This window comes from Cricetulus griseus, chromosome 4 (genome assembly GCF_003668045.3).
Source record: "Cricetulus griseus strain 17A/GY chromosome 4, alternate assembly CriGri-PICRH-1.0, whole genome shotgun sequence".
In the NCBI taxonomy this organism is placed as follows: Eukaryota; Metazoa; Chordata; class Mammalia; order Rodentia; family Cricetidae; genus Cricetulus; species Cricetulus griseus.
In genome coordinates, this window is record NC_048597.1 from 155,801,178 (window position 1) to 155,814,385 (window position 13,208).

General features: G+C 52.0%; 2 protein-coding genes across 4 annotated transcripts; both read left to right on the top strand.

The window, feature by feature from the left end:
• The first annotated feature begins 4,608 nt into the window (after window positions 1-4,608).
• On the top strand, window positions 4,609-10,015 carry Mfrp (membrane frizzled-related protein). The gene is made up of 13 exons (XM_035443599.1): window positions 4,609-4,662; window positions 4,753-4,855; window positions 4,958-5,071; window positions 5,175-5,348; window positions 5,486-5,699; window positions 6,090-6,220; window positions 6,336-6,461; window positions 6,582-6,658; window positions 7,573-7,721; window positions 8,077-8,225; window positions 8,337-8,450; window positions 8,977-9,104; window positions 9,187-10,015. The coding sequence occupies exons 1-13, from the start codon at window positions 4,609-4,611 to the stop codon at window positions 9,409-9,411; spliced, it is 1,758 nt and encodes a 585-aa protein (XP_035299490.1). The 3' UTR covers window positions 9,412-10,015.
• A 38-nt stretch (window positions 10,016-10,053) lies between these two features.
• Window positions 10,054-12,130, top strand: C1qtnf5 (C1q and TNF related 5). 3 transcript variants are annotated; one of them, XM_027411908.2, is made up of 3 exons: window positions 10,054-10,247; window positions 10,628-10,891; window positions 11,229-12,130. In XM_027411908.2, the coding sequence occupies exons 2-3, from the start codon at window positions 10,678-10,680 to the stop codon at window positions 11,744-11,746; spliced, it is 732 nt and encodes a 243-aa protein (XP_027267709.2). In that variant the 5' UTR covers window positions 10,054-10,247; window positions 10,628-10,677; the 3' UTR covers window positions 11,747-12,130. The 3 variants fall into 3 exon arrangements, with proteins under 3 accessions (XP_027267709.2, XP_027267708.2, XP_027267710.1); XM_027411907.2 differs by having other exon boundaries at window positions 10,060-10,277; XM_027411909.2 differs by having other exon boundaries at window positions 10,134-10,360.
• Window positions 12,131-13,208: the final 1,078 nt, after the last annotated feature.

The window sequence follows — 13,208 nt, forward strand, 5'->3', positions numbered from 1 at the left end:
CCTCTTCAAGACACTTGCCCCTGAAGCTACCAAAACTGGCCTTCCCTAAAGACCAGGGCTGCTGGACTCCACATACAGGGTCCAGGAAGAGGCTTGAGGTCTAAACAGAAGCAGCCAGGCCCCTGAGAGGGCATACAGAGAAAGACTCCTTCCCTGAGTGCAGGGACAGTATCTTAGGTTCACAGATCCATCTGACCCTTCCACTCTCCTAACACAGCTTGGCCCCCTCTGGAGTAAAGTTGTATACATAAAGAACGCATGCTCAGTTTTAGCTCTTTTAGTCTCTTTATCTTTTTAGCTGTGTGACATCTCATAGCCTTAGTAGCATCTTTTGTAAAATGGTTATGGTACCTCACTGAGTTATGTATGACATGAGAGAAAACAGTATGTAAGACCTCTAGCCCAGGGCCTAAAATATTATAGACATTTCTACAAGTAGTAGCTGGGAACATGAAGTTGTTTCCAGACTCTCAGACTGGGCCAGCACTGCAAAGAAACAAGACAGACAGGCAGGCTCCTGTCTTTATCCCTGGAACAGCTGTGCCAGACAGGGATAGGACACTCCTTTGTAGTATAGGCCTTCTATCCCATGACAACAACCAAAACCAACAGTTAGACTTCTGCCTACAATGTCAGGCACCCTCTCCCATCCTGCCCTTCCTCCTGCAGGCTTGGGGACCCAGATGTGGGGAGACAACCCCTCAGTCTCATGCCTTGCTTTCTGTGCAATGGCTTCTTCCCTCATTTTTATAACACAGACAATGGATATAACAGGGGCCTTTCCCAACCAGGTGTGAAAACACACTGACAACAGCAGGGAGACTGAGGCAAAAGAATAACTCCAAGTTTGAGAGTAGCTTCAACATAGAGAGACCCTGTCTCAAAGCAAAATAACAATAGTACAACAAAAATAGAGCTGGAGCTGAAGTTCTGTCGGTGGAGTGCTGACCCAGAGTGCATGAAGGTCCAACACCCCCTACTCCCTTCCCTCCACTGAGGTACCACGTGCTGGTACACACACACAGCACTGGGGAACAGAGACAGGAGGCTCAGGAGCTCCAAGTCCTTTTGAGGAAATGGCTTCGTGGGTAAAGCACTTGCCACTCATGCAAAGGCTGTGAGTGCCAGTGAGGCACAGTAACCCCATCTGGAATCCCTGGAGTAGGCTGGCTGACTAGACAAGCAGAATCAAGCAAGCTCTGGGTTCAAATGAGAGACCTTGCCTCTATATATAATCGTGTGTGTGTGTGTGTGTGTGTGTGTGTGTGTGTGTGTGTGTGTGTGTGTGTCCAAGGAAGATACTGACACCAACTTCTAGCCTCCATATACACATGCATGAGCATAACACACACATTCACACACACACAACATTATATATATCAACCCAGGCAATATGTGACCACCTCACAAGTGTCTTGAAGGTATCCTTTGGCCACAAGTCTTTGCCCATTCTGGTTGGACCACACTGAACTGTATCCCTAGCCATAGAGTTTAGAATAGCCAAGTATGGTGACTCTCACCTTTAGTCCCAGTACTTGGGGGTGGGGGCAAGGTTACAGAGGCAGGCAGATCTCTGTGAGTTTGAGGCCAACCTACTCTACAAGGAGAGTTCCAGGACAGCCAAGATTATTAAAAAAAATAAATAAACAAATACAAAAAAAAAAAAAAAACAGAGGCTGGAGAGATGGCTCAGAGGTTAAGAGTACTGGCTGCTCTTCCAGAGGTCCTGAGTTCAATTGTCAGCAACCACATGGTGGCTCACAACCATCTGTAATGAGATCTGGTGCCCTCTTCTGGCATGCAGGCAGAACACTGTATACAAACAAATAAAAAGAAAATTTTAAAGGGGGGGGGGGGTCCAGAAAGACAAATAGAGTATATACTTACTCATAAGTGGATACCAGACATAAAGTAAAAGATGCCCCACAAGGGAGAAGCTTGAACCCTCTTCCAGAAACAGATGGAAGCAGATGCAGAAATCCAGAACTAACCAATGGGCCAAGCTCCTGGAGTACAATCAAAGTGAGGGAGGAGCAATAATATGAACAAAGGAGTCAAGACCATGATGGGGAAACCCACAGAATCAGCTGACCTGAGCTAGTGAGAGATCACTGACTCAGGACTGAAGAATGGGGAACCTGCATAAGACCAAACTAGACTCCCTGAATATAGGTGACAATGGTGTGAGTGGGACAATAGATGAGGCCACTGGCAGTGGGTCCAAGACCTAACTCTAATGCTCAGACTGACTTAGTGGAGCCCATTCTATAGGGAGAGATGCCTTGCTCAGCCTAGGCATGGTGAGGAGAGCCTTGGTCCTACCTCAATCAGGTGATAGGACAGACTCAGTTGACTTCCTAGGGGAGGTACATTACCATCTCTGAGAAGCAGATGGGAGGTGGGGGGAGAGGGACAGGAGGAGAGAAGGGTTGGGGAACTGGGACTGAGATGTAAAAAATAAACTAATAAAAAAAAAAAGAAATACCTTTCCTTGAAGGGACGGTGTGCTCCCTTTTAGAAGCAGCTGCTTGTGTGTTTGGATTCTACCTGTGACTTTCTGCCCCTCTGGAAGCCACAATGAAAGAGAGCATCTTAGAGGACCTGAATTCCATAGACGAAGTTGGCATCTTTCTCAGAATGCTGCTGGTAATAGCAATGCTGGTGTGATAATAAGCTCCAGCAGATTCTCATGGCCAGTGATTATGACTGAGTCCCCAAGAAATTCAAAATCATAAACTACCGTTAAGGCATGCAAGTGTCATGCATGACAATAAGTAACCGTGTTAGACATTTTGTCACCGTGACAAGTACCTGAGAGGAACAATGGAAAAGGATCACAGTTCAAAGGTCTGTGATCAGCTAGCTCCACTGCTTTTCACCAGAAACGAGACAGAATACCACAGACGTGGGAATGTGCAGCAGAGGCCGGTGACGATCTCATGGCAGCCCTGAAGCCCAAAGAGACCGACAAGAAAGGACTGGAGACAAGGTAGACAAGGCTTACCCTTGTCTAGTGATCCACTTCCTCTAGCTAGGATCTGCCTTCCACAGTATCCACTAGCCAATAGCACCTTCCATTATGAATTCATCAAATGAGTAAGTTAAAGGCCCATTGGCCCCTTCCCCAAAGTTCCACCTCTGGGCACTGGTGCATCAGTAGTCAAGTCTTCAACACACAGCCCAGCAGGGGACTTTTAATCTCCAAACCACATTGGGAGCTTTTGGACAAGTTAGCAACCATGACTAAACCATTAGACAGACACATTGTGTGATGTGTGCTGCTTAAACATGGCACAGCGTAAGTATTGATAAGAGCAATGTGTAATAAAGACCCAAGTTCTTTAATTCTATTAGACTTTCTCATGGGCTTATAAAAGATGATAATGCAAAAAAAAAAGAAAGAAAGAAAGAAAAAGAGAGTAAGGGAGTGTGGTAGTTTGAATGTAATTGGCCCCCCACAAGCTCATGGGGCGTGCCACTGTTAGGAGGTGTGGTTTTGTTGGAGAAGGTATGACCTTGTTGAAGGAAGTGTATCACTGTGAGGGTGGGCTTTGAGATCTCATATATACTCAAGCCATGCCCAGTGTCTCAGACCACTTCCTGTTGCCCTCGGGATCACGATGTAGCTTCTTCTCCAGCACCATGTCTTCCTGTATGCTGCCATATCCTGCCAGGATGATAATGGACTAAACCTATAAAACTGTAAGACACCCAATTAAATGTTTTCCTTTATAAGAAAAAAAAAGAAAGAAATACCAAAAAGGGGGGAAGGGGGGCTGGAGAGATGGCTCAAAGTTAAGAGCACTGACTGCTCTTCTAGAGAACCTGGGTTCAATTCCCAGCACACACATGTTAACTCACACCTGTCTGTAACTCCAGTTCCTGGGGATCTGACACCTTCATACCAACACACATAAAATAAAGTTAAATATTAAAAAAAAAGAAGACGAAGAAGAAAAGAAAAACAAACAAAAAACACAAACCAAAAAGCCAGGGTAGAGTAGCAGCTTCTTCCAACAGTTCAGGGTTAGCTAGTAACTCTGCCACTCAGATGGGGCCAAGTAGTGGGCTGCTGGCCTTGTCTGTGATCTTTAGAAAGCTGCCCACCTCTACCCCAGCACTTGCTCCCTGTCTCTGTCTCTCTTCACCTGGGGCTTCAATGCCTGCACGGAAGTCATGTTCTCCAGCCCCCAGCTCCCCAGGAGCTCCTGCAATACCCTGGGTGAGGGGAGGGGCCTGGTGACCCCCTAGTCACATCCCACAGAATACCTAGCTTTCTCTGTTGGTGCTCACAGCCACTGTGCCTTTAAGGCCTGCTGTTCAGTGCCAGGGTCTTGACCCCAGCATCCTCAGCTGAGTTGGATTAAGGACCATTCCGTGCCTTTTGTGAATTCCTTCTCGCATCAGTTCCCTCCCACACGGAGACAGAGTAGCCTGGAGCCCCAACCATTCTGCCAAAGGCAACCAGAGAACTGGTCTCTCCTGACAGCCTTGCCCCTTCAAGAGTAAAGGCTGCTTCTTTGATAGGTGGCTTGTGACGAGGGAGTGGACCCTCACGGGTCTTGGGCTATCACAGGATCTCCAGAAAGCCATGCAGAATCTTAAGCCATGAAGGACTATTCCGATGTCATCCTCTGTCCAGAGGCAAATGAGCTGAGCAAGGTAAGGCTCACATGGAACCCCCCTCCCAAGATCCCATGCCCCCAGTGAACCTACCTGCCACAGCCCGTAAGCCTCTGCCTTCCATTCCAGACAGAGTTCTGCAATCCTGCTTTTGATCCTGAAGCAGGGCCTTCTTGCCCTGCACCAGCCTTACAGAAAAATGCCAGCAGCAGCCTCAAAGCTCCCTGGCATGGTAACTATCTCAGGGGTTGGTCAGGCATAGAAGGAAGCCCAAGGTGTGAGGGGTATCTCATGTAGGAGTGCCTCTGAAAAGCCCACTGTGTTCTTCCCACAGCCCAGCATCTCCGAAGGCTACAACCAGACTGCCATTTCTCCTGGCTCTGTATCCTGCTGCTCAGTGGCCTTCTGGTCCTGCTGCTGGGGCTACTGGTGGCTATCATCCTGGCTCGTAAGTCCTTGGGAGGACTTTATATGGAGAGTTCATGAACTGTTCTATCAACCTCCAGGGACCTGCTCCTCTAAATAACACTTCTCTATCCTCCTGCCCCCAGAATTTCAGGCTACATCCCTCCCCAGGACAACCCAGAGCCCACTGCCCACTCGAGGCCTCGCCCCCAAGGGTGGCATTTCTAGCACCACCCCTAATGCCAGGACTACCACCACCACCACCTCTCCAGCAACCACACAGCAGCAGGAGGTGGCCATGAGCCCTACACACCAGATCAGTGAGTTCTAAGGGCATTCTTCTGGAGAAGGCCCAAGGTGGCAGTGGGGAGGAAAAGCCTGGAAGAGGAACACTGGGAGTGGGGGAAAGTCCTCTCTCTCCTATTGACCTCTGAACCCTATCCTCCATCATCTGCAGCCTGTGGAGGCCTCCTTCATGGTCCAAGGGGTTTCTTCAGCAGCCCCAACTACCCAGACCTTTACCCACCCCACAGCCACTGTGTCTGGCATATCCAGGTAGCCACAGGCCAGACTATACAGCTCAAGATTCAAGCCCTCAGCATAGAAGGTGTGCCTGCCTGTCTTTTTGATCGCTTGGAAATTGCCCCAGAGCCTTCAGGCTCTCTCCTCAGGTGGGTCCCTCTGCTTCCAGGGGATCCCACTTGTCTGAAGGGTGGAGAAAGAGGAAGCAGAAGCAAAAATCTAGATGGAAACAAACAGAACTGATCTCTGACCCCTTCTGCCAGCACCTTGTTGTCCTGTGGCCTAGGCAAAGTCACTTCCCCTCTCCAGTCCCTTCCTTTTTCTTTCTTTTTTTTTGTGGGGGAGGGGAATCCAAGACAGGGTGTCTCTGTGCAACAGTCCTGACTGTCCTAGAACTCCTGGCCTTAAACGCACTAAGATCCACCTGCCTCTGCCTCCTAAGTGCTGGGATTAAAGGTGTGTGCCACCACTGCTAGACTCTGATCTATTTCTTACCTGAGTTCAGAGCCTTTATCACTCCTAACCTGGATTTTTTACAGGGTGTGTGGTAAAACACCTCCTGCCACACTAAACACCAATGCCAGCCACCTCCGAGTGTCCTTCGTCTCTGATGATGATGTGGAAGGGTCTGGTTTCCAAGCCTGGTACCAAGCTGTAGCCCCGGGGCATTGTGAGTGACTTCCCATCATGTCCCCAGCAGCCTCCCTGTCAGCTATCCCAGCACTGGCAAAGGGGACGGAAACTCTGGGGGATTGTGACTCCAGATGGTTTGTGCCCTTTTCCAGGGAGCTGTGCCCAAAATGAGTTCCGCTGTGATGAGCTTCTCTGCCTGAAGCATGACTTAGTATGTGATGGCATTACCAACTGTGCCGATGGCAGTGACGAGGCCAACTGCAGTGCCAAGAACTTGGGTATGGGCCCAGCTAGGGACAGGGAAGCACATCTTTAGACTTCTGTTCTAGTTTGGGCTCCCTTACTCTGACCCAGAATTCTCTTGCCTGACCACTCATGTGCATTTGGCTTCTCTTCAGGGTGTGGAGGAAATCTGACTGGGCTCCATGGGGTGTTCTCTACTCCCAACTACCCACAGCACTACCCTCACCAACAGGTAAGTGCAGTGCCTTCTGGAAATGATATAGCACTCATGAGACACCAGGGTTCTTAGGTTTGTGTGCCTGGGAACAATATGCCTGAGTAAAATCAGTTCATGCTGGCCAGAAGAAAACATTGTTAAGCACCAACTGTATACCCAGATATTTCCATGCTGGGTAAACATATCTATCTCTAAGACCAGACAGTTTGAAGGGGCATTTATTTATCTATAGACAAGGTCTCACTCTGTAACCCATGCTGATCTTGTAACTGGTGAGAATCCTCCTGCCCTAGCCCTTCCAAGTGCTTGGATTATAGGTATGAGCCACCATGCCAGGCCTGGGGTTTTGTTTGTTTTGAGACAGGATCTCACTATGTAGCCCTGACTGGCCTGGAACTCACAGAGATCCACGTGCCTCTGCCTGAAAATAAAGGTGTGCACCCCAGTACCTTCACCCCAGTCCCACGCCTGCTGGGCTGTTTTTTGTTTTCCCATGCTGAGGAGCAACCCCAGGATCTTGTGCATGACAGATAAGTTCTTTACCACTGGACTATATCCCTGGTCCTTGGCTTTTTTGTTGTTGTTTTGTTTTGGTTGGTTGGTTTTTGGTTTTTTGTTTTGTTTTGTTTTTGCTTTTGTTTTTTGGTCCTTAGCTTTTTGAGACAGTCTCTGTATGTAGCTCAGGAAGCTGCTTTGGAACTTGACATATAGCTGGGGCTGACCTTGAACTCTGCTCCTAAGCACTGGAATTATAGGTGTAAGCCACCATGTCTGATTGACTATTCCTATTTTAAGATGCACCAATGATGGAACATGAGGTAGACAACAGCCACTCACACCCTGCCTTGTATGCCCTGCCTCTGTGCATAGAAGACCAGGCTGAGGCAGGAGAAGGTTCCTGTGAGTTATCTCTCATATACCCTCCCCAGCTTTGCACCTGGTACATCTCAGTGCCCATGGAATACGGCATAGAACTACAGTTCCATAACTTCAGCCTGGAAGCACAGGCTGAGTGCAAGTTTGACTACGTGGAAGTGTATGAGGCCAGCAGTTCCAGGGCCTTCAGCTTCCTGGGCAGGTACCAACCAGGGCAACCCATGCCCCATCTGGCAGGCGGGGCTCCCTACACTAGGCTCAAGTGAGTCCCCAGCTTCACTGTCTATAAACTAAAGATCTCTTTACAGGTATCCTGAAACAGCATGTGCTTTCCTGCCCTACTCTTCCCATCTGTAGGGCCTTTGCCTTCCCCTATCTTCCCTGACTCTCCCCATCTCATACTTTCTGCAACAAATAGCATGTCTCCTTCCCCAGACCCTAAGCTCCATGAATCAGCAATCTTGTTCCCCATCGCTCCTGGCATGGCCAAGAGCCCAGCTCAGAGCCCCCAGGGCTGGGCAGTGGCCTGTGTCAGGATATGTTTCTGCTCTGCCCAGGTTCTGTGGCGCTAAGCCACCAGCCCCCCTCATCTCCTCACAGCACCAGCTGGCTGTAATCTTTAAGACGGATCTTGGTATCAGCAGTGGGGGCTTCTTAGCCACCTACCAGGCCATCAATACTTCAGAGAGTAGGTGCCCCTGGGCAGGTGGGTGTGGGCAACAGAAGCTTGTCCATGGAACATCCAAGGGTACCCTAGAGGGCAGTGGGTACAGGCACTATCATGCCCCTATGCCCACAGACCCTTGTGGGCCCAGAGAGTTCAGCCAGGATGGTGGATGTTGGGATCTGCAATGGATGTGTGACTTATGGAGAGACTGTGCAAATGACAGCAATGACAACAATTGCAGCAGTCACTTGTTCCCGCAAACAGGTAAGGAGCCTTACCCTGAGCAAGTCCTGCTGACCACAACAGGCTGGGTTCCTACCATACTCTCCTCACCTCCCTTTCCTTCCCCTTTGATAAGTTCATGCCTGGGCCCCTTTCCCCTCACCTTGGGACCACTTTACAGAGTCTTGGAGGGACTTTCAGCCCGTGTTGGCACTGTACACTAATGTCACCTGAAAGGGACATGGAATGTAGGAGTCAGTGGTGGGGTGTTGAGACTTATCTACCTTGTCACTCGCAGAGTCCCTCCCCACAGCCTGCTTAATAGATCACATGACAGAAGTGGTCCCCAGCGGGTACTCCACACTCCCTAAGATCAGAGGGGCCTACATGATGCACAGGCTGGCAAGTGTAGGCTCTGGAAAACAGCAGGGCTCCTTGGATTGTGTGAAACAGTTCTGTGGTATCCCTTGAGATATTCAGCAGAAGTCCATATGACCCATGGGAAATAAGGGCCCAGAGTCAGGCAATGTGTCATTCCCCACAGTGACCCAGCCCCTCCCCTTTACAGAACCGGCCTGTGAACCTGTCCAAGTGGAGATGTGCCTTGGACTAAGCTACAATACCACAGCATTCCCCAACATCTGGGTGGGCCTGGGCACCCAATCGGAGGTGGTGGACATCCTCAGAGGCTACAAGGTGCTGGGACAGAGGAGGGAGGCCATAGGAAGGCGTGGCTGCATGGGGACTAGACACCTGAGGTCTGCTCTCCCTCCCACAGAGTCTGACAAGTCTACCCTGCTACCAGAATTTCCGGAGGTTCCTTTGCGGGCTGCTCGTACCTCACTGTACCCCACTGGGCACTGTCTTACCCCCATGCCGCTCTGTCTGCCAGGAGGCAGAGCAACAGTGCCAGTCTAGCCTGGCACTACTGGGCACCCCCTGGCCCTTCAACTGCAACAGGCTGCCTGAGGCAGCTAGCCTGGAAGCTTGTTCCCAGCCGTGACCTGAAGCCAGCTCCTACCCTTTGCCTGCCCATCCTCCTCTATCTCTATATGGGCGGGCAGGGCAGGCAGAAAACAGAGGGAAGTGACCTGGCCATGAGACTCTCCCCATCCTCTCTGGTGCTCCCCAGGGAGAAGGACTGGTTCCAATGCTGATCCTTCCCAGGGCTAATGGGACTATCCCATCTTCCCTGTACCTCTGCTGCACTCTTTCTTACCACGACAGCCCTAGGCAGTGCCAGGCCGGGTACTGTGCCGTTGGACAGCCCAGAGATTTCCTGTCCAAGTCTCTGACCCTGACTCCCTATCTTCTGCTTTCCCCCTTTCCATTTGAAAATTTAAGATCACCAGACCTTCAGCTTTTCCATTTAGTCAACAAAACTGTACTGAGTGCCTACTGGTGTGGTTGTACCCTATTCTATGCCTGGGGGTCCAACTGGCTCTCTGCTTTTAGAATTCTTCACCCTGGGCTCTGCTGATCCAGTTCTCCACACACTCCCCGCCCCACCCCCACACACTAGTCTTGACTTTGGTCTCTATCACTACCCCATCCCTCGCTTCTTCCCTCCCTCCCTCCCTCCAGCTCCTGGGAACTGGAGCCCCAAGTGTGTCTGACAGTTCAACCTCTGTGTAATGCAGGCTCAAGTCTCTCTCCTCCTCCTCCCTTCTCCACACCCCCTACACCCCCGCAACTTTGGCCAGCCGCCGGGCGACACCACGAGTTATTTCCCTGCTATTTCCCAGACCCGAAGCTCTTGGCCCCTGAACAACTGGTTTCCTCCAGGAGTTTGGGAGGAGCGCTGTGGAGCCGGCAAGGAGCAACCAGAAGCTGGGAACAGTCAGCAAGGGCAAGGGCTGCCTGGTTGGGGTAGGAGTGGGAGCAGGGCCAGCTGGAGGGTCTGAGGAAGTCATTCAGAGACAGCAGCTGGGGGAGCTGGAGAGCGGGGAGGGGTGAGTCTGGCAGAGGAGGAGGGTGGGTGGGGGAGGGGATTGTGGGAAAGCCTGGGCGCCAGCTAGGGGACCGGGTAGGGAGGGCTTGTCTTTCCTTTCCTTTCCTATGCCCTCCCAGTTCTTGGTCTGGGGCACCCACCTCTTCATCCCGTCACACTACGCTCAGCCCCAAAGGCATGTTTGTGGAGCGGAGACCTGCTGGGTTCCACCTGGGTGGGGCACGAGGTGGGTCCCAAGATTCTGGGTTCCGACTCTGGTCCTGCCCAGCCCACAGACTACAAGAGGATCCTGGCGTCTGGGCCTCCGGGGTCATCACCATGAGGCCACTTCTTGCCCTGCTGCTTCTGGGGCTGGTGTCAGGCTCTCCTCCACTGGATGACAACAAGATCCCCAGCCTGTGTCCCGGGCAGCCCGGCCTTCCAGGCACACCAGGCCACCACGGCAGCCAAGGCCTGCCTGGCCGCGACGGTCGTGATGGCCGCGACGGTGCGCCCGGAGCTCCGGGCGAGAAAGGCGAGGGCGGGAGGCCGGGTAAGAAAGTCTTCGCCGAAGTCCATGGGGACCTCCTAGCGAGCACCGCGGCTGCTCTCGTGTATCCTCTGGGGCTCAGGGATCCCTCCAGGGGGCGCTACTCCCCCTCCATTCTCGCCGGCTGGGGTGGGGCGAGGTGGGCTGTGAGTGGAGAGGGTGAGTCAACCCCAGGGAATCAGAAAGCCTAGATCCCTCAACTCAGCACTTCAGATCTGCTCCCTGCAGGGGACAATAGCTAGGGAGGCTGGGAGGCTTGGGAATGGTCAATAGTCATCCTCCTGCTCTCTGCTGCGGCTCCTAATTTCTCCCCTTCGCCCCTTCGCCCCTTCGCCCCCAGGACTGCCTGGGCCGCGTGGGGAGCCCGGACCGCGTGGAGAGGCAGGTCCCGTGGGGGCTACCGGACCTGCGGGGGAGTGCTCCGTGCCCCCGCGATCAGCCTTCAGTGCCAAGCGCTCTGAGAGCCGAGTGCCTCCACCAGCGGACGCACCGCTACCCTTCGACCGCGTGCTGCTGAATGAGCAGGGACACTACGATGCCACTACGGGCAAGTTCACCTGCCAAGTGCCTGGTGTCTACTACTTTGCCGTCCACGCCACCGTCTACCGGGCCAGCTTGCAGTTCGATCTTGTCAAAAATGGCGAGTCCATCGCCTCTTTCTTCCAGTTTTTCGGGGGGTGGCCCAAGCCAGCCTCACTCTCAGGGGGTGCTATGGTAAGGCTGGAACCTGAGGACCAGGTGTGGGTGCAGGTGGGCGTGGGTGATTACATTGGCATCTATGCCAGCATCAAGACAGACAGCACCTTCTCTGGATTTCTCGTCTATTCTGACTGGCACAGCTCCCCAGTCTTCGCCTAATGTACAGTGAACCAGGAGCTGGCACTTGCTCCTAGAGAAGGGTGTGACACTTGACAGGCACATACCAGGAGGGCTGGCCCCCTGGAATATTGTGAATGACTAGGGAAGACAGAGAGCCACCTCCTGTCCCACTGCTGGCAAGGAATGGAGACAGAGGCTGTCTGAGGTCAAGACAGGCAGCCTGAAACAGTGGCTGGGTTACTGCCCAGGACTTTAGAGTGTGCTGTGCTGGCGGCTGTGGGTTCCTGGCTGCCCTAGCCCAGGACTCCAAGGTGGGATGCTCCTTCTTAGTCCTGTGCCCCCTCTAGGTCCTTGACGCCATCTCTCCTGCTCCTAGGGCTGGTCTTTTTCTCAGAGGTCACTCAATAAACCTCAAAAACCTCCCACTGGCTTCTGCCTTTCTTCAAAGATCCACAGCAGAAAGGGTTCCTGAGTGGGATGAAGCCATGAGGCAGAGATACAGCAAGCAGACCTAGGATAATTGGCTCCATGGAGCTTGAGCTGCCACCTAGTTATATAGGTATCAGGGGATTGCCCTCCTGATTTGGGGCTATGGCCACCCAGGAAAAGGGACACGTTTTTCTAATTCAGACATGCCAAACTAAGTGGGAGTGGCCGCTGTCTGGTCTAAGAAACAAAAAAAGTCAGGGACTTTCAATCACCGCTGCCCTTGCCGTGAGCCAGATAACGGTAAAGATACTTGCTTTCTTAGCAAGCTATTGCTGTCACCCCCACCCTGGGGTAAGTAGTTTGTGGGGATGACCACAAGGGGGCGACCAAGCTCCAGGCTGCAACATCGATTTAAGGTTTGGACTTCTAAGATTGTTAAGGGGGGAAAAGGGTTTTAAGGTCTGCAGAAAGAATTTCAGATGGGGGTGGAAGAAAAGGAGGTCCTTGGCCCCCAGCTCAGAAAGTTTATCTTCCCTAATAAAATGTTTATCCTTCACATTAAACAAAGACTGGAAGGAGCCAGGCTGCTCCTTGCTCAGCAGGGGGTGAAGGGAGTGAGGGGGTTGTTTCAAGGCCTTCAATTCAGGGATGGAGGTGGAGAACTGTCTCCACTATGCTGGGCACAGCCTGGGTGGGCCAAGCCATTAAATTGAAGCTAGCCACAGGCCCCCTGAGGGCTTACCTCCTGTGACACTCAGTTTAGCAGGCTCAGGCTAATGACTAGCAAACATCCAGGGTTTGCTAATCCCAATTGCTCAACCACTTCTTCAGGAGGACCCAGCCTCTCCCCAGAAGGCACTGTGCTTCTAGGGTAACATAAAATTACAGGGGAGTGCTCCTAATTTCCTTAGGCCCTGGGAGGGCAGCTGTAGCAAAGGGCGCTAGGTTTCCTGTGTCTTCCAGACAGGCCTGTAGGCCTCTAGGCCCCAGCTCACACTTCTAGCAAAAAAATCCCACACTCTAGCTCATCACAGTACCAGACCCTGTCCCAAGACACAAAAGAGACAAGCAC

Excerpts from the sequence above, each read along its gene's own strand:
- Mfrp (XM_035443599.1), top strand. The coding sequence starts at position 4,609 with ATGAAGGACTATTCCGATGTCATCCTCTGTCCAGAGGCAAATGAGCTG. Across the intron at positions 4,663-4,752 it reads AGGCAAATGAGCTGAGCAAG|ACAGAGTTCTGCAATCCTGC; the intron begins GTAAGGCTCACA and ends CTTCCATTCCAG. Across the intron at positions 4,856-4,957 it reads CCTCAAAGCTCCCTGGCATG|CCCAGCATCTCCGAAGGCTA; the intron begins GTAACTATCTCA and ends TTCTTCCCACAG.
- C1qtnf5 (XM_027411908.2), top strand. The coding sequence starts at position 10,678 with ATGAGGCCACTTCTTGCCCTGCTGCTTCTGGGGCTGGTGTCAGGCTCT. Across the intron at positions 10,892-11,228 it reads AGGCGAGGGCGGGAGGCCGG|GACTGCCTGGGCCGCGTGGG; the intron begins GTAAGAAAGTCT and ends CTTCGCCCCCAG.